We start from the raw sequence: 19,436 nt of genomic DNA on the forward strand, positions 1-19,436 counted from the left end.
TCTTCATCAATTTAGGGACGGTACCAGCTGTATAAATGAGCTAATCCTGGACTTTCTGAGGAAGGGTCACCGGACCCGAAACGTTAATTCTGTTTTCTCCTCCACAGTAAACAGGGTAAATGGTTAAGGTGGTGGATGGGGTGCACTGTCTAATATTGACTTGAATTTGTTTGCTATAGAAACTGCTCGTATTCAAGTAATTGGAGCATATGCCACCAGCCTGCTGTTGTGGATGAAGCAAAGGCTATGGCGATTCAGGATGCGAATAACTTACCGCAGATTGCTCTGCTTCTAATCTGCTCTTTCAGCCGTTATATTCATGTAGCTAGTCAGTGAATTTTCTGGTCAATGGTGACTCCAGGATATGATGGTGCAGTTTTGACAATGGTAGTGCAATTGAGCGTCAAGAGAAAGTGGTTTACCTCTCTCCTCTGTGTGTGACATTTGGGAAATATAAATGTTACTTGCCATTTATCAGCATTCCCTTGCTGCATGCAGTCATGGACTGCTTTATTATATGAAGAATTATGATTGGTGCTGTGCACTGTGCAGGTATCAGTGAACATCCACACTCCTGAGCTTATCATAAAGCAGCTGAGGATAGCTGACCTAGGGCAGGAACATGTGGAATATATGTGGTATATTATATGCATGCATTCTCAAGTTGCCTTCACAATCCTAATTAAATAACATCACGTTTCAGCAACCTGATTAAATAACATGAATTTTCGGCACAGTTCAGAAAACTATTCTGTGATTGCAATCTCTTTTTGTCAAAGCATGAGCACCACCATTGTGATTTTAAACATCAGTATATCCTCCACTTCATCAAATGCTCAGTAAGTAATGCCCCATTACCCAGCTCCTCCTGGTCCACTGATGGATTTTCTGTTGTAAAAAATATTTCACTGTAGAGTTTCATTGTGTACATACATATTGTTCCTTTCTCACCCATATGTTAGAAATAATCAGGGGTGCATCAGGTTGAGCTCAACTCTACAGTTAAGGAGATCATTTATAATAACTAGTAGGTTTGATGTCGTAGGTAGAAAAATACAATTCATGTGTGACTTTGGAGGAGCACAGAGATAACATTATGGTTCCCATACTGCAAGGTTATTTTCTGAGGAATTTATAGACCAATTCATGTGAACTCCATTTTGTGCAATGAAGATGATATTTCGGTTTCTTATAAGAATAATAATGAACAATGACAAATCTGAATCTCCTGTGAATTTTCTGGCTTCATGTCTCAAACCATTTCAGTGGGATTTTGATTAACTGATAGAAGGCTCAAATTTCACACTTAAAAAAAGTACAGCCTCATTCATTAAAAACTGTTATTGTTGGGTTTTCTCAGATAAAGTGAGCACCTAATGACAGACATTTTCCAATTGAACTGTTCAAAGATGTTATTACATAAGTTTGGAGCAGGTGGACTTGAACCTGGGCCTCCTAGCTTAAAAGTAGTACCAATACCAGTGGGGTACTACCACTGCACTCATTTAGGAAAGGTGCTAGTTGGACATTTACAATAGTCACAAACTCGAATTAGGCTCCAGGAATATCATAGCTCTGTAAACTTGCACTATGCAGATGTCAGCCGAGCTTTAAAATAGTCACCTTCGCATCTTGGTACAGCATTATTCCAGACCACATTTCCATCTTTCAGGATGCAGGAGATTGTTTCTGATCCATGTGTCTTCAGAAATCCTTCTTCACACAGAAAAGATACAGTACTTCCGAGCTGCAGACTTTCTCCAAAACGTCTCCCATTCACTGGCACCCCAGGATCAGGGCATTCATTGTGTCGGAATGCTAACGAAATACAAACAATGGTCAACATTTAATACAGTACTGGTTGCATGAGGTCATGATTTTGAGTTTCAAAACAAAAAAAAACCTACAGTGTGACTACATGTTGCTAAGAAAGCATCGATTTTGTTTTGGAAACTTAAAAATTTTGTGACATTTCCTTGAAATCTTGTGGGAATCACTTGCTGAACAAACCATAATTCAGGGGAACCCAACTTCCATGGGATCATACTGGAACATGGAAGAAGACAGTGACATAAGATGAACTGATGCTGGGCTTTCAATGGCGATGTCCAGCTGGTCAACAAGAGTGAAGTGGGTGCAGTGGCTGTGCACAGGAAAGAATAGAGTGCTTTTTTTCTGTCTCATGCATCTCTAGACTTGGAAACAATCAAGTCTGGGTAAACATGACCACAGTAATGGGCAGAACATATATGGTTGTGTGTAGAGATAGACATGGCAATTCAATTTATCAAACCCAATTCTTTTCAATAGATCATTCACATAATTCTATCCATAATATGTAATTTCTTATGCAGCATACAATAAGTAAAATGTAACAAAAATAAAGTGAAACTTTATCAAACTTCTTCATTCCATGGAGTAAACTAATATAACAGCCAATATCTCAGCCACGTAACACAACTCTTAATACCCTAATTCTAAAACAATTATATTCAAGATCACAGGAAAACTGTAGTGATGGACTTCCATACACAATGGTAATTGTTACTATAATTTTCAACCTGCCACATTCTCCTGAGATGTAAATGGACCCATCACACATAAAGAATTGGTCAAACAATGAAATAAAGCAAAGCACTTTGCATGCTGGAAATCTGAAGCCAGAACAGAAATTGCTGGAGAACCTTCAGAAAATGTTAACTCTGCTTTCACTCCACATATGCTGAGTTTCTCCAGCAAATTCTGTTTTTGCTGGTGATATAATAATTTGGGTTCTTTAGTCAACAATCAGATTGTATACAGATATGTTTACTAGGAAGCAGGATGCACAATTGGCATCTGGCTCAAAATACCTCACAAGTGAGAACTGGTCCTATCAATGCCATTCTGAAGCTCTAAGAGCACTCATTGTATTTGTGAAGTTTGCACCAATGAGCCCAGTTCTGAGTCTAGCATATTCATTTGATGCTACATAATCATTACCAGATTTTTTCCACACACTGATCAAATGAGTACACATTTCATATTTTCATGTGTTTTGATCCACATCGGTGGTAATATTGGACATGTTGAATTACAAGGTGAGATCTGACTCAATAGACTGCAAGAGCTTTTTTTTCCCCCTGATTTGAGCACCATATGACCAGTCATTTAGCATATTTACAGTGCTTGCCTAATAAACATTTAACAAAATAACATTAGTTTATTACCCAGAAGAAACAAAGAAACAAAGTATCTAATTTTGAAAGATCAAATCATGGCCAGCAAAAAAAAAATCAACTCTTTTCCCCAACAATATCCTTTATAACAACTCAACTCCAGTGAAGTATCATTCCTATCTTCACTTTAAAATTTTGCACTCCACTGACAAGGTTTTCTTTTGGCAATTCTCTGCTCATTCACCATATGTGATTCTGTGCATTTCTGTCAGAGACACAAAGACATAGACTAATAAACTTATCTTTCTTAATGAATCTTAAGGAAAGCTTAGGGCTTTTTTCAACCCTGTCAATTGGACTGCTAAAACAAGTCCATTTCCAATGGACTAGAAACTGCAAAATATAAAACTGGAATGCATCTATTCTCTTCTGAACTGAACCTACTTGTGTCCCCAGCCGCTCCTTCTATGTCACAGAAACTTAGTAATTATCTCGTTGGGTAATTTATTTAGTCATTTAGCTTAAGTTACTTACTTTATTGGAAATCCTGTATTGAGCTCACTGTTCAAAATGATTCGTTTTTTTGTTAAGAACACCTTCATAAAGCTAAAATCATTGTGTTCTACTTTCAAATACGGTTTCCTAAATAATAATATTATAGATATTCATCACACATGCTTTACTTACATTGATCTGCACAAAATTCCATATACTGTTCCTTTGTTCATCCATTTGTTTTCTTCCTTCGAATATTATCAATCTTGCTTACGCTTACCAGATAGCCACACAGCTTCATTTAAATGGCAAATTACAAAGTAGCACTCAAATTATCCTTGATCATAGATTGATGCAAAAAGAAAGAGATTTGAATAGACAGTTCCAGCAGTCCATTTGTCACTTTCTTCTGTGGAGTGTCTCCATTTATCATTCAGTGCTTTCTATAGATTGCTTAGTTTTCACTTCTCTTCAGTGACTGGCTATCACTTCTATCATCTATATCTTCATCTGAAGCATCAAGAATGTTACGACATTATAAATTATATCTGTTGGATAGACCTTAGTAATGTAATTACCATCTCAATGAATTCCAGTGAATTAGTTGAAAGTATGCTGTAGTTTCTCAAGATCATGATTACTCCTTGCAGCTTCTCGTTAGATCAAAATTAATTATGCCCCATAAAGTATTGCTGAGCATTTGTCTGAATCTCTCATTAGAATAATGTACCTATAATTTTTTGCTTCATAAGTAATTTTTTTTCCCAATACCAGACTTGCATTAGTTATCTTGCATCATTAATCCCTGTATTTAAGGGACTCTTAGACATACTAAGCAGGGAATCATCTGCATCATTCCAAATTCCTTCCCCACTCATCTAGATGTTCTTAGTAACTTCATTGGCAACTCCAGATTGTATATTTTCCTGTTTGACTGGACTAGAATCTGTTCTCACATTTCATCTGATATGACAAAAGAAGTAGGTTGTTAACATTCAATTTTCAATAATGTTATACAATAGAAAATAACCGTATTTAAACAGAGTCCCAAGTCCAAACTTTTAGTGAGAACTCTTTCAGTTAACCTTCCACCATAAAATGCACAGCTGACTGATCACTAGCTCCAAATATTTATACAGCCAATACAGGCATAATTAACCTCAATTAATATACTTGTTTCCTTTTTCCATGAGGTCTCAGTCATCCACTCAGATCTTATTACATGAAAACAGATTCCTCTTTTCTGTTATTTTTAAAAATATACTCAAAATATACAAAATGACATATTATATTCCCTTTTCTCTTCTTCATTAAATTTCTAAGTGTAATTATTCCAGTATATCCAACAGTGTCTTCCAACAAGAATTTTGTTTTGTAGAACAGTTGGATATGGCTGCTGCTGTTACCGACCTATTAAATCCTCCATCTCTAGATCAGGTTTTAAAATTACAGAATTCCCACAATCAAGAAAGAGGTCATTCGGCCCATCAAATCTGCCCAACCCTCTGAAGAGCATCACTCCCAGACCTCACCCTATTCCCATAGCCTAGCATTTAGCATGAATAATCCACCTAACCTGCGCATCTTTGGGCTGTGGTTATAGGTAGTTATACTCTGAAACTTCACATATTTTGACAGATCATCCCCTGCTACCACTGTTGTTCACTAGAAGATGACTGTATTCAAACAGAGTCTAAGTCCACAATTTTTATTGAAAGCTTTGTTTCAGTTAACTGTATGTTAACCATACTTCATAAAGCACTCACCCCACTGATTACTAGCTCCCAAAATTAATACAAGAATTCATAACAATTTTCTAAATTTAACATATTTTCCCTTTGGACGTGGTGCAAATTGAACCCAGGTGTCTCAGTCTAAGGATAGGGACACTGCCACTGCACCACAAGAGTTTATTCTAAACCTACTGACCTTTACTTAATAGATCCCTTGTTCTATTAAGTCTCAGGCATCCATTTAGACATTAGGAACTGTCAGAAGTGTCTTTTTGATGCTCCTAGCTGACAAACTTCTAACTGACCTTTAGAAATTTAGGTTAAATTGCATTCAATTGAGCTTGGCAGAAGTTTTAAGTTTCACAACTTTCTAATGCATCACTAAGTTTGAAGTATTTATCTTTAACTTGCTGATAAAAGAAGCCAACGTCTGCTACACAAATGCTCCAAAGACATCTCAAGTGAAAACTGAAGTGGCGTGGCATCAAGCCCAAGGAGCTGGAAAAATCAACAGAAGAAGGAACTCTGTTGTCACTTTTGAAATGGATTGACATCAACATCTCATTGCTGTCTCTGAACATTGCTTTAGGACAGCATGTCCATGTCACCACAGAGGAGTTCCAATTTCCTAACTGTTTCCAATTCTGTTTATCCAGACTGGAGTTAAATAACTATCTCTGCATTTGTCATCAATGAAGAGGAGGCTATGGGGTGACCTTACAGAGGTTTATAAAATCCTGAGGGAAATAGGTGAAGTGAATGGCAGGTGTCTTTTCCCTAGGTTGAGGGATTTCAAGACTAGGGGACATATTTTTAAGGTGAGAGGAGAAAGATTTAAAAAAGACATGAAGGGCAACTTTTTTTTATACAGAGAGTGGTTTGTGTGTGGAATGAACTTCCAGAGGAAGTGGTGGATGGAGGTACAATTACATGTTTAAAAGACATTTGGATAAGTACATGAATAAGAAATGTTTGCAAGGATATGGGCCAAGGCCAGGCATGTGCGATTAGTTTAGTTTGGGATTATGGTTGGTGTGGACTGGTTGGCCCAAAGGTTATGTTTCCATGTTGTATGACTTTATATCCATTATTTATTTTGAACTTGAAGGGTAACTATCATGTGCTGTTGCATTCATTCTAGTTTACTTTTTTTCTAATTTTAATGGAATTCAAAATGCCAAACTTGATAATGTGTTTTTGATTCATGTTTAATTTTACATTCTTACATCTCTGGGGAACTGCTAAAACCATATTCATTCACTCCTTTCTATTTTTTATGTCACTAATTCATTGTTTCCTTCATTATAACATTCCTTGAATCTTATTTAAATTTTATGGCTTTTCAGAATGAAACATTTCTTTCCCATTAATAAGTATTTCACTTGCCAATCGGTGTATAAAGTAATAGCTCTGAAGGGGTTAATGTTCAAGTTACATTGGCACCACATATTCTCCTCATTTCGTTCTTAATCTGTGGTCAGAGATAAGGTGTTCACATCTAGCTTTCAGATGGAGCAGATGTACCAGTCTCAGCTCTCTAAGGTTCTCGTAGTTATGCCTAGCCAAATACAGTTGCATTTATTGTTATCACGTAATAAATCTTCTTGTTATCTGAGAACAGTTCCTCTTCTGTGGATGCTCTGCAGTGGTACATCCTCTACCACTATTCACCACATATGCCCCTGACAAAGGAGGATTTGTGGTATCAGACAACCACAAACGACACTTAGTTTGACATCCTAGTAGAAATGGAAAAGACTTCAAGGTATCAGGGGAGGTCATCTTGGAAACTATTACATGATGCAAATGGACAATGGTGGTCTGACCCACAGTGCTGATAGAGGGTCACTTCCATTAATATTTCAGCAGTGGACAGCACTCATTTTTCTCTCCACTGAATCATTTCATTATTAGTTCAGAAAGGATTGTAGACTATGTTTGAAGGGAAAACTCAAATTAGCACAAATAGCCAAAACCAATTGCAATGAAGAAAGGACAATGTGGTGGAAAGATAATTGGATGAATGTATGGGAGGGGATAAGGAAAGGCAATGGAGGGAAGGAAATGGGAGGTGGGGGGGAGTGCAGATGTGGTAGATATCTGCTTTCAATGTATTTAATTTTGAAGTAAAGTTTATTGCGACTCACCAGAAATAAAATTCTAAATAGCTCATCAGTCATAGAGGTGACTCCTTTTGACAGTGGCACTATGGGAAGCTCAATTAGATACTTTTGGTGATTTTGACACCTAGCATTCCTGATTATTTTTCCTTTCTTTCTCCTTATTTTTCTACTCGATTTTTAGTTCCATATCTTTATTCAGTCATAGATTTCACCACTTGTTCACCATAACTACCAATATAAACGAGAGACAACTTTATATTTTCTTTCTTTCAGTAACTGGATAACAATTGACCCACAGAATTTGAGTTAACGGAGGTTCTTTTACAGCATTACAATTTCACAGAGAGAACCAGATTAATTCAGGAACAAATTACTTCCGGGATTCATGTGTGCTCAGGGCTATAGGCTACATTAGCTGTGACAGCTGCAGTCCTAATCTGGCCCAGGTCTTACAATCTGAAGATACGTCTTGCCAAAATATCAACTAGAGTTGTATGTTAGGACCATGTGGAAGTCCTGACATTCCACTCCATAGGAATTGCCCAGAAAGTCAACATTTCTGATGGGCAGTAGCCCAACATCTGCAGCATTCTGAAAAGGTCCCCAAATCTCAGTGAGATTTGGTGACATCAGAAAATTAAATAAAGACAAAACAAGTGAAACTTTGTGAGGTTTTAGTTTCTTCTGCAATGAAGAAAATTCAACCATTTTGCCATTAGCTTGCAGATCTAAATGAAACCAAGTGGGAAAAATCCCAGCCCCCAGTGAGTGATCTACTCTGCCCATATATTTCAAATTTAGTGAGGATACATTAATAAGTCAGCAGTTGTCTCATTGGGAAGAGCAAGCAAATCAGTTTGTCTCTGTATCTATCCCCAGCCTGGATAAATGGGGAGGTTTCACATCACCCAGCTGCAAAACTTCGCCAAACCTAAACATGACTTTGAAGTCTAAAGGTGATCACTCTAGCCTTGCAGAAACCCCATGAGAAAAATTGTTGGAAATCCACACATCTCCAGTATCTGAGGGCCTACGTCTTGGATTCTAAAAGGAGGTGTTTGGAGAGATTGTGGATGCACTGGCTATGAATTTCCAGAATTCTCTGGATTCCAGAACAAATTGGAAGTTCACAAATGTTGCACCGAAATTCAACAAAGAAAGGAGAGAGAAAACAAAACAAAACCACAGATCTTTCAATCTGACATCAGTCATCTAGAAACGTGGAACCTGCTATTCGAGAAGTCCTAACAAGGCATTTGAAAAAGTACAGTACTTTTGCACAAAGTTTCATGAAAGGGAAATTGTGCTTGATAAATTTATTGGCATTTTTGAAATGTAACTCATGAAGTGAATAAAGATTAACCAAAAGATGTAGTTGGATTCCAAAAGTCATTTGATAAAATGCAAAACATACAATGTTAATATCAAAGATAAAAGTTCAAGGAGTTGGGGAAGAATGGTTGGAGGATTGGAAACATCGAATGAAGGATGGAATGTATGACTTTAAAATGGGAACAGAATCACAACTGCATGCCTTGGTCCAACTGTTTCTGTCCTTGAATCTTCCTTTGCCGGAAGATAACATTTTCCTAATATGGTCAGTTAGTATATATTTCTGATCTCTCATTACTCTCAGGGGAATTCAGTGTCACACATTTGATCTTTTCTTTCCATTTTAATCAGTTTTCAGATTCAAACTATTGAAGCACTCTCTATATTATTTTGCTTTATGTCTGTTTATTGACAAAATTGAAAAGTAGCAATAAAACACTTTGATGAAAGATCATCAACCTGAAACATCAACCATACTTCTTTCTCCACATATGCTGCCAAAACTGCTAGATATTTCCAGAATTTTTCCTTCTTCTGCTTCTTTTTATGTCTGTTTTGCTGGTTCTTCACTCCTCCCATCACAGGTTTCACCTCATCTCTGAAGGTGTGAGGTATTTTGATGAGGGTTGGCCCTCCATTCCCAGCAATTCACCAGTGATTGTTATTTTTACTTTTCAGCTTGCAGAGATGAGAGCTGGCAGCTAACCTTAAGCCTGGAAAGCACCACAGCTGATCTCAATCCTTCACCCACTTTGATTTCCAGCACTTAGAATTGGAACTATGGTTAATAGTCTATCCACTTTCTATCATTGCCTCCCCTTCTCTCTATTTATTTCAGAGCCCCCTTCCCCTCCCCCATTTCTGAAGAAGGGTCTCGGCCCGAAATGTCAGCCTTCCTGCTCCTCTGATGCTGCTTGGCCTGCTGTGTTCATCCAGCTCCACACCTTGTTGTCTCAGACTCCAGCATCGGCAGTTCCTACTATCTCTTAATATTCCCTTTCCTTGTATGGGTCTGTAGTAATGACTACACTGAGATCAGTTATCTGAACACAAAGCTCAACCTGCCTAGATTCTTTGGCTCACATGCTGTATTTACACACTAAAACTCTGAAGAAGCTTCACTGGCATAAACCTTCACTACTGCCTGGTTTGTTGTTGATTGATTTACCCTTTTGAAGAACCACTTGGAATCTGTGAGATCACCTGTTAGTACCAACAGCAAGTAAGTGAAAAAGTACATCAGCCCCTCTGGCTCTCCGGCTTAATCACTGCTCGGTTAAGAAGTGCACACCACATTCTGTGACTGCAGCTTTGAGTGACTGTCAGAATGAATTTTCCTCATAGTTACCATGGCAATTTGCCACAATATCTAATCTGACATATAACAATGAGGAATTGAAGAATTACAAAGCTGTCCAACTTTCACATATGGAAAATAAATAATTTTAATATACACCTTGCAAAAAATTACAACGTAGCATACAAAATATTATAGATTTGGCATTGTTACAAACCTCTTCCGTGATAGGTCCTTTTCATAACATTCAACATTTAATTTATTACCTAATGCAAATATTATTCTTTTTTGTAAGTGACAAATTTCCTCATGAAATCCATGACATTTCATAGAAAGCTGGGCTTGCTTCTTTCAGGTTTTCATAGAACTCTGCTAAAGGGTCCCTTTGAATATTGATCACTGAACAAGACTGGCTCTTTGACAGTCTGTTATAGGAGGCTGTAGTTTTTTTTCTACTTGAGTTTGATCACTTGCATTTCCCACACTCACACTAGATTAGACAAAAAGGTGTACTCATATCACAATTATTACAATTGCTGCATGTCTCAAAGCACTTTGGAGATAATGAAGTGCTTTGGACATGCAGACACTGCTGGAATGTAGCAAATGTAACAGTCAATTTGTGCGCAGAAACCTCTCAGAAACAGCAAAATGGTAATGACCTAGTGATCTGTTTGGGAATAAAAGTCAGCCAGAAAATCAGGAATAACAAGCATGTACTTCTTCTGATTGCCAGTGAATTACTCCTTTACTGACACCAGTTTGAAGAGAGTGCCAAGTCAATGGAATCTTCAGGCTTTCGCAATATTGATAAAACATGAATGATCAGATACTTTAGAGACTTTTAAGTGACTCTTGGATAGGCACATGGATGATAGAATAATGTAGGGTATGCAGGGTAGTTTGATCTTAGTAGGATAATAGGTTGGCACGACATCATGGGCCGAAGGGCCTGTACTGTGCTGTATTGTTTCTATGTTCTATGTTCTTTTGATCAAATTTTTAAATCCAATATCTGATTTTAATGTGTGGGACCTTAATTGACTAAAAAGGTTTTATAGAAATTAAAAAATAGGTGCAGGGGTAGGCCATTCAGCCCTTCAGGCTAACTCTATCCATTGTGACCACAGCTACTCATCAAGGCAATAGTCTGTTTCTGTTTTCCCCCATATTCTCTGATTCTTTTAGGTCTCTCCAACTCCTTCTTGAAATCATTCAATGGCTCCCGATTTAAAATGGTCACAACTATCAGCTAGCCATATGGAACAAATGGATTCATGTGAACTAAAATAAACATTCATTGTCACAAAGCAGGAACTAGTCTACTTAGTCAGGAGTAAGGAAAGCCTCATTTCCTATTTTGATTAACATTTGCATGATATGTTTCATGTGTTGGAGATGAAAACCATCACTTACAATCATCAATCTTGGAAACAAGAAATTCAAACATCAGAAAATGCAAACCAGTTCTATTTCAAAGGGCTGCTTTTGGCAGACTGGAGGAAATGGTTTTGTGACTGGAATGAATTAAAAAGACTTTTCTCTATAAGCCTCTTGAAAGCAAAAGCACCTGTTGACATCATAGAAAGATTGAAACATAGACAATAAGAGCAGGAGCAAGATATTTGACCATTCGAGACTGCTCCATCATTCATTATGATCATGGCTGATCATTGAGCTCAATACCCTAATCCCACCCTCCCCCATATCCCTTGATCCCTCTAGCCATAAGAGCTATATCCACCGCTCTCTTGAAATCACAGAATGTCTTTGCCTCTATCACTTTTGTGCTAGTCAGTTCCAAAGGCACACCACTCTCTGTGTGAAGCATTTTCAGTCCAAATACGTTTGTTCCTTATCCTTAAACTATGACCCCTGGTTCTGGACTCCTCCACCATCGGGACCATCCTTCCTGCAGCCAACATGTTTAGCCCTGGTAGAATTTTATAGGTCGCTATGAGATCTCCGCTCCCCCCCTCCCATTTTTCGACACTCCAGTGAATACATTCCCAACCAACTCAATCTGTCCTCAAACATCAGTCCTGAGACCCCAGGAATGAGTTTGGTAAAACCTTTGCTACACTCCCTCCATAGCAAGAACATCCTTCTTCAGATAAGGAGACGAATATTGCACAAATTATTTCATGTGTAGCCTTACCAATGCCCTGTATAATTGCAGTAAGCCATTCCTGTTCTTGTACTCTAATTTATTTCCATGAAGGCCAACATACAGTTTTCTTCTCTATTCTCTGCTGCACCTGTGCGCTTACTTAGAGTAAATGGTGCCCAATGACACCAGTTTTGTTGAACATGCCCCTTTCTCAATTTACAACCATTCAAATAATAACCTGTCTTCCTATTTTTGACACTGAAATGGATAACCTCACAGCTATCCACATTACACTGTATTTTCCACACATTTACCACTCACTCAGCATATCCAAATCACACTGGAATATCTCTGCAACCTCCTCACAGCTCATTCCTCCACACAGCTTTGAGGCATCTGTAAATTTGAAGATGGTACACTTAATTTCTTCAACAAAATCATTAGGATATATTGTGAACCATTGGGGTCCTCGTACCGAGTCCTGCATTACCCCAATAGTCCCTGCAGTAGAAGACTCATTTGCTCCGAGATTTTGTTTCCTGTCTGCTAACCAATTTCTATTCATCTCAATACACTACCTCCAAACCCCCTACAACACAAACTGAAAAGAAATATCAGAACACTGAAAGCGTAAAGGACAACTGAAATATTTGTGACTGTTAAGGATATTTGGCCTACTTGTCAACTATTGCGGTCTCACATTAAAACCCGTCTTAAGGGCTTTCTAAAGACTTTAAACTGTACATTTCTTTCAAATTCCCTTTGTGACAGACACTACCTGTTTTTATTGTTATATCTGCATGTATACATGCTTGACATTACATCTTCATTTTTTCCTTAGAATTAGCAGATAATAAAATTGCTCTTCCTTTCATTCAAAGAAAAAATGCCAAAAAAATTGTGTACTAGTTAACTACATTTTAACGGGAAAGAGATATAGCCCCACGCTAAAAGTAACAAAACTCTTTGTTGTGGCCAGTTGAGGAGACTGACAAAATGGGGAGCTGATTCAGCCCCTCCTTAAATGATCTTAATACAAAATGCAGCAACAATGAAGCCAGCAAGACAGGTAATCAGCCAATCGCACTGAATTTGTCTCTTAGGTAGCAAACCAAACAGAAAAATCTTTCAATTTCTAAACTCACTTTGCAGACATCAAGATAAAGAACGGGACATACATATATGCATCTCACCCGTGGGAGCTAGCCTGCTGATGTGTCCAGTTATCAGTGAGAAACTAAATTACACACTGATAATATAATGTTCCTTTAAATAAATTAAGACTTTATAGTGTCAGCCCTGTTAGCTTCTTTGACTATTTATGAACTTTCTGGCTTTCTTGCCACCTCCCTATTGATGTTAAGACTTCATTTGCAACATTAACATGTTCTGCATGCTTGCATGCTAAACCGTCCAGTGACTCCTTTCCACAACATCTGAAGGGCAAAGGTATTGATCGCTCTCTTTTGATGAGCATTGATATTCTCATATATCTATTGTGATAGATTACTCAAACAGATTTTCATGTTATGTGCTCAAATGCAGTGCCTGAAGGATAAAAGGAAAGATAGATCACTCCGACTTACTTGTGAAAGTGATGTTAAATCCTCGAGCAGCTGTGGAGTGGTCTGTAAGGAATTCTAAACGTGATACATGGCCACTGCTGGTCAAAGGAGAAGGGATTTTGTTTCCCGAGAAAGTTCCCAAGACAGGCGATTCAGGATTCAACCCATCTTTCACAGATACAAAGTCAAACTGTGGCTCAACGTCAAAATCATTGAAGGCCAGATGAATCCTGCTTTCTGGCTTTGCGATAATCAGCCATACACAATGCATATGGTTGCCGTAATCCTCTGGGTAGTTGGGGGATAGCAGAATGCCAGATGGAGTTGTAAAATTGAAGAAACACGAGACTGAAAATAAAATAAAATATTACAGTAATTTAATACTGAACTACAAAGGGCACTTAAATGAATGCATAATGAGACTTTGGAGAATACAAGTGCATTTTCATACAACAATTGAAGATCTTAGCTGCCATTTGCTAAATAGCAAACTGTTAAGCCAAGGATTGATTGGATTAAAATTGTTATTGTCATGTACACTGAAATGTTCAGTCAGCTGAAGTGAGATGACAGCTGGCCGCCAGTGATTTTTAACAAGAAGAAACCACACTAAAAATAAATATGTCACGGCAATTTTCTATTTCATGTAAAGTACTTACCTTTCAGAGTCTGCTGTTCAGGGTAAATTGCTTTATAGATCATCAGTTAATAGAATCCCTACAATGTGGAAGCAGGCCTCTGAAGAGCAACCCCGCCCCTACCAGACCCAACCTCTCGTCTCTTTTTCCTGTAACCCTGCATTCCTACGGCTAATCCACCTACCTTGCATATCCCTGGACACTGTGGGAAATTTAACATGGCCAATCCAACTAACGTGCATATCTTCAGACTGTGTGAGGAAACTGGAACACTTGGAGGAAATCCACACAGACACGGGAGAATGTGCAAACTCCATACAGACAGTTGCCGAAGGGTGGAATCAAACCTGGGTCCCTGTCACTGTGAGGCAGCAGTGCTAACGCTATATATTACTGTTGTTCACCTCTTCCCAAGACCACTTGCCATTTCCTAGGTCATGATTACTCACAGAGCTAACTCCAAAAATTTCTTCATCTCTCTTACAAACACATCTAGACATTCATCATCTATCTATTCATAGAAAGAAAACCACCCCAGGCCGTAACAGCACTCCTGGCTCCTTCACTATTATTGATTGTGACCCTGAATTCCTTTTCTGATTAGTCACAAACTGCCATTGCAATGGATTGATTTGCTCAATTATCACTTGTCAATAACATTCGATGTCTTCCTCCAAAGGAAATCCAGTCAGTCTTCCATTGTAGTGATTTCCCTTAATACTAGAGCCCAAGTTTCATAAGCTTCATAAGATAGACATGATGAATTCCATTGCTATGCTTCTTGGCTATCATCAGCATCATCCAAAAGCATGGTGTTAGCTGCTTCTTGCATATTCAGGCTTTCACCTCTATATTTATGCCACTAACTCTGTGCTTTGCATTATCAATCTGCATGTCTAATATTAATTTTCTAGATGACATAACATTCCTTATTGATCACCATCAACAATTTTTTGAGTTCATTCCAAAGTCTTTCTGGCTCCAACTCCATTAGCGTTAATGCCCCTGAAAACCAATTGAATTTAAACGGCAACTCATTTCTTTTTAAAACTCCATTAGAATGGCACAGTGGTCCTTTTAAGCATATCACATGGAATGTAATGAGCAATTCACATCAAGCTATTTCAATTCACATGTGTAAACAGTCCTCGATTTGTGCAGGAACTGAACGATATACGACACTGGAAACTACCCTAATTTTTCAACTGCAATATACTCCCAAATGTAAATCTGCCAAGACTTGCATCAACATAAAGTCAAAATTGCCCTTTCAACATATACAAAATACACCCAGATGTTTACAATGTTGAGGCCTATGGATAATTATTCTTGAGGGCAAGATGAGACAGTGCAAGTGATTATTGCCAGTTGTGACAGGGTGCGAGGTCTGTTTGGGACCGTCTCACTCCTCGAGGATTCTTGCACAGTCTTACACTCTTTTGTAAAATGCATAATCCTAGAGCATGAATATCAATTTAGTAATTAGAGAAAAGATTTGCATGATATCTTACTGTTTCTGAAGTCATAGTCACAAAGGCACAATAGAAAACCATTCAGACCAGGACATTCAAGGTGAATTTCTTTCCAGAAATCCCAGTCAGCCTCATTCCCTCATTCTTACTCCATTCCTCAGCCCTCCAAATTTATTTTCTTCAAGTGCCTATCCGATCTCCTCTTGAAATCAATAGTCATCTTCACTTCCACCACATTTATAGGAAATGAGTTCCAGATCACTAACACTCACTGCAGGTAATTGTTCATTCTTACATCCCCATGCATCTCTTGCACAAAACCTTCAATCTGCCTCCCCTTGTCCTTGTCAATTAATGGGCATAGCTTTTTTTTTCACACAATGTCTAAATTTCTCTTAACCCTATTCACATTTATTAAATCTCCACTCAATTTCCTTCTTTCCATGGTTGTCCAGATTAAGCTTGCAGTTAAACTTGCTCATCCCTGTAACTATTGTGATAAGACCCTCCTATATCCTCATAGTCTTCCAAAGTCATTCCGAACTGAATGCAATCCTCTAGCCCAAGTCAGAGTTTTATAAGCATAAGATCCATGCCATTGTGCTCATGATCTCAATTGTCCTTTAGTAGATCAATGCCTCATAATTCTCTAATGCTTTCCTTCAGTGGAAAATTGCCCCCAGTTTCATCTTGAAATAAATGCTACAGGTTCACTGTTGTTGCAAGTAGCCATTTTCTTTTGCAACCTCTGTATTTTCTTTACGAGAGAAAGATAGTCAACACTACAGAGGTTTGAGTACATTCCTCGTGAAGTCCACTTTCCAACTGCAAAAGAAAACTCACTCAGATTTGTTATCATGCATAACATGCACCCTAACTTGCAGATCAAATATGTCTGTTAAATTAAATCTTTAGCTGGTCAGTTGCTCATTGACTTGATCATCCTTTAATAGCACAGTACACATTCCCTTCTTCCTTCTGGCAATCTGGTTGAGATTGCTGAATGAACCTTTCATCAGAAGGCAGGATGAAGTTCTATACACCAAGATGCCAAAGTGAGAACATGCATAAATATAATAACACCAAAACATAAAAAGAACGATAACTTCAGATTACTTACACACACAGCTGGGTTTCTTTGCTGACCATTGGTTATTCTTCTGGCAGGTGATCGTCTTTTGGCCAACAAGCTCAAAAGCAGGCAAACATTCAAATCTCAAAATGTCACCATGAAGGAAACTTTTACCCTCTCGCCTTCCATAAGCTGGTGTCCCAGGATCACTGCAGGTTCCCTGTTCTATCTCTGAAAATAGAATTTTAAAAAGGAGGAAATATGTTTATATAGAAGAACATATCACTGAGACAAATTTAACATCACCAACTTCTACAGATGCACAATTGAAAGCATTCCATCTGGGCACATAACGGCCTGGTATGGCAACTACTCTGCCCAGGGCTGTAAGAAACTACTGGTTGTATGCACAGCCCAGATCATTAAAGAAGCCAACTTTCCATCCATGGACTCAATTTACACGGCTTGCTGTTGCGGAAAGGCTGCCAACATCATCAAAGACCCATCGCACCCCGGTAATGACCTCCTACAACCTCTTCCATCAGGCAGAAGATGCAGAAGCCTGAATGCATGCAATGGCAGGTTCAGGAACAACTTCCTCCCGGCCTCAAATAATGCTGATCTTGCTAACGTTGATCTTGCTTAGCACACTCCCTGTGCAATGTAACCTGTATAACTCTAAATCTTTTTGATCTGTACATCCTTGCTGACTATGATCTGCCTGTACCGCTTATAAACAAAGCTTTACACCACACTTCAGTACATGTGACAATATATCAATCAATTGTTCAATTTGCATTTTCATTTGTTAGACCCAGACCACAAAATGGATATATGTTAATAGAAGTATTCTCCTTTACCCACAACATCCCAAAGTTGTCCACTTTTTCAATCTGTATCACAAGGCCACACTCATCATTTGTTAGGGTATAGTCTGTCTTTCCTCTCCCCTTCAAACAGAAAATCTCAGTGGGTTAGAAACAGTTGGTGAGATCATCAGGATAAGATTTTCAAATAGGTAGCTGTCCTCGTTATAGCAAGACACCTGGCCTTCTGAATATATTACAACTTAATTCACAAAGAACTGGCCTGATTTCAGTTCATGAATGGTTTAAGTGATGTGCAGAATATTGTCAATTACAACAAGAAATTTAACTTTAACTTTGCGCTTAACTGTACGAAGCCAAACCAGTTCTATCCGTAAGAAGAATAAGAGAAACCTGACATTGCATCTTGAATCTTTAGCATTCTGCAGAAATGACTAGTTATTAGAATTGGAGAGGGCAATCCTTCTCACTCAATTGAAAATACTGAGATCCAATAACATCTGGCTGGTTCTCACAACCAGCAGGACATGCTTATCCTAATTGATCCCAGGATGATGGTAAGAATCGAGCCAAAAAACTGATTCAGGGAAAATCCTTGCTATTCTAAAATTAGAACTTTGGATGTGTCAGGTTCTAAATCCACTTGGACTAACCTGTAACAAGTCATAGAATCGTACAACATTACATGAAGGAAACAAGTTACTGTCTCATCAAATGTTCACTGGTCCTAATTTTCACTAAAACCATTGGATTGAATCATCCTCTCTTGCTGATGAACTGTATTCATTAAAGTTGCTCTTTTACACAATTATTCAACTCTCCCACTTTACAGAAACAGTAATCCCTGCTTCTGCTTAATCCCTTCTGGCAAATAGTGGAGCAAACAGAACACTGGACTTCAAAAACAGATCCACTGATTTCAGGGAATCAAAACTAACTTAGTAAAAGACGGAAGTTGTGTTCAGTGGAAAGATTCAACTGTAGGCAATATGATGGCTTCAGAAAGAAACTCGAAAGAACTGTGGATGCTGTAAATCAGGAACAAAAACAAAGTTGCTGGAAAAGCTCAGCAGGTCTGGCAGCACCTGTGAAGGGAAAAACAGAGTTAATGTTTCGGGTCTGGTGACCCTTCCTCAGAACTGATGGTAGCGAGGAAAACGTTTTCCCAGCTACCATCAGTTCTGAGGAAGGGTCACTGGACCCGAAACTTTAACTCTGTTTTTCCTTCACAGATGCTGCCAGACATGATGGCTTCAGAATTTGGGTGGTCCAGCTGAGAAAAACAGATACCTGCACATCTGGCAGTGTGGTATACTGCATCCGCTGTACCCGTTGTGGCCTCCTCTACATTGGGGAAACCAAGCGGAGGCTCGGGGATCACTTTGCAGAACACCTACGCTCGGTTCGCAATAAACAACTGCACCTCCCAGTCGCGAACCATTTCAACTCCCCCTCCCATTCCTCAGACGACATGTCCATCCTGGGCCTCCTCAGTGCCACAACGATGCCACCCAAAGGTTGCAGGAACAGCAACTCATATTCCGCTTGGGAACCCTGCAGCCCAATGGTATCAATGTGGATTTCACAAGCTTCAAAATCTCCCCTCCCCCCACC

General features: G+C 38.6%; 1 protein-coding gene across 1 annotated transcript in view; it reads right to left on the minus strand.

Moving 5' to 3' along the window:
- Positions 1-19,436, minus strand: part of csmd2 (CUB and Sushi multiple domains 2) — a 613,472-nt gene that overhangs the window by 444,156 nt on the left and 149,880 nt on the right. The window contains exons 8-10 of the mRNA XM_048612954.1: positions 17,044-17,226; positions 13,835-14,161; positions 1,624-1,818 (exon numbers count right to left, since the gene is read on the minus strand). Coding sequence (XP_048468911.1) covers positions 1,624-1,818; positions 13,835-14,161; positions 17,044-17,226 — 705 coding nt within the window. The remainder of the gene's footprint in view (positions 1-1,623; positions 1,819-13,834; positions 14,162-17,043; positions 17,227-19,436) is intronic.

This window comes from Rhincodon typus, chromosome 27, assembly GCF_021869965.1.
Source record: "Rhincodon typus isolate 14 chromosome 27, sRhiTyp1.1, whole genome shotgun sequence".
NCBI classification, from domain to species: Eukaryota; Metazoa; Chordata; class Chondrichthyes; order Orectolobiformes; family Rhincodontidae; genus Rhincodon; species Rhincodon typus.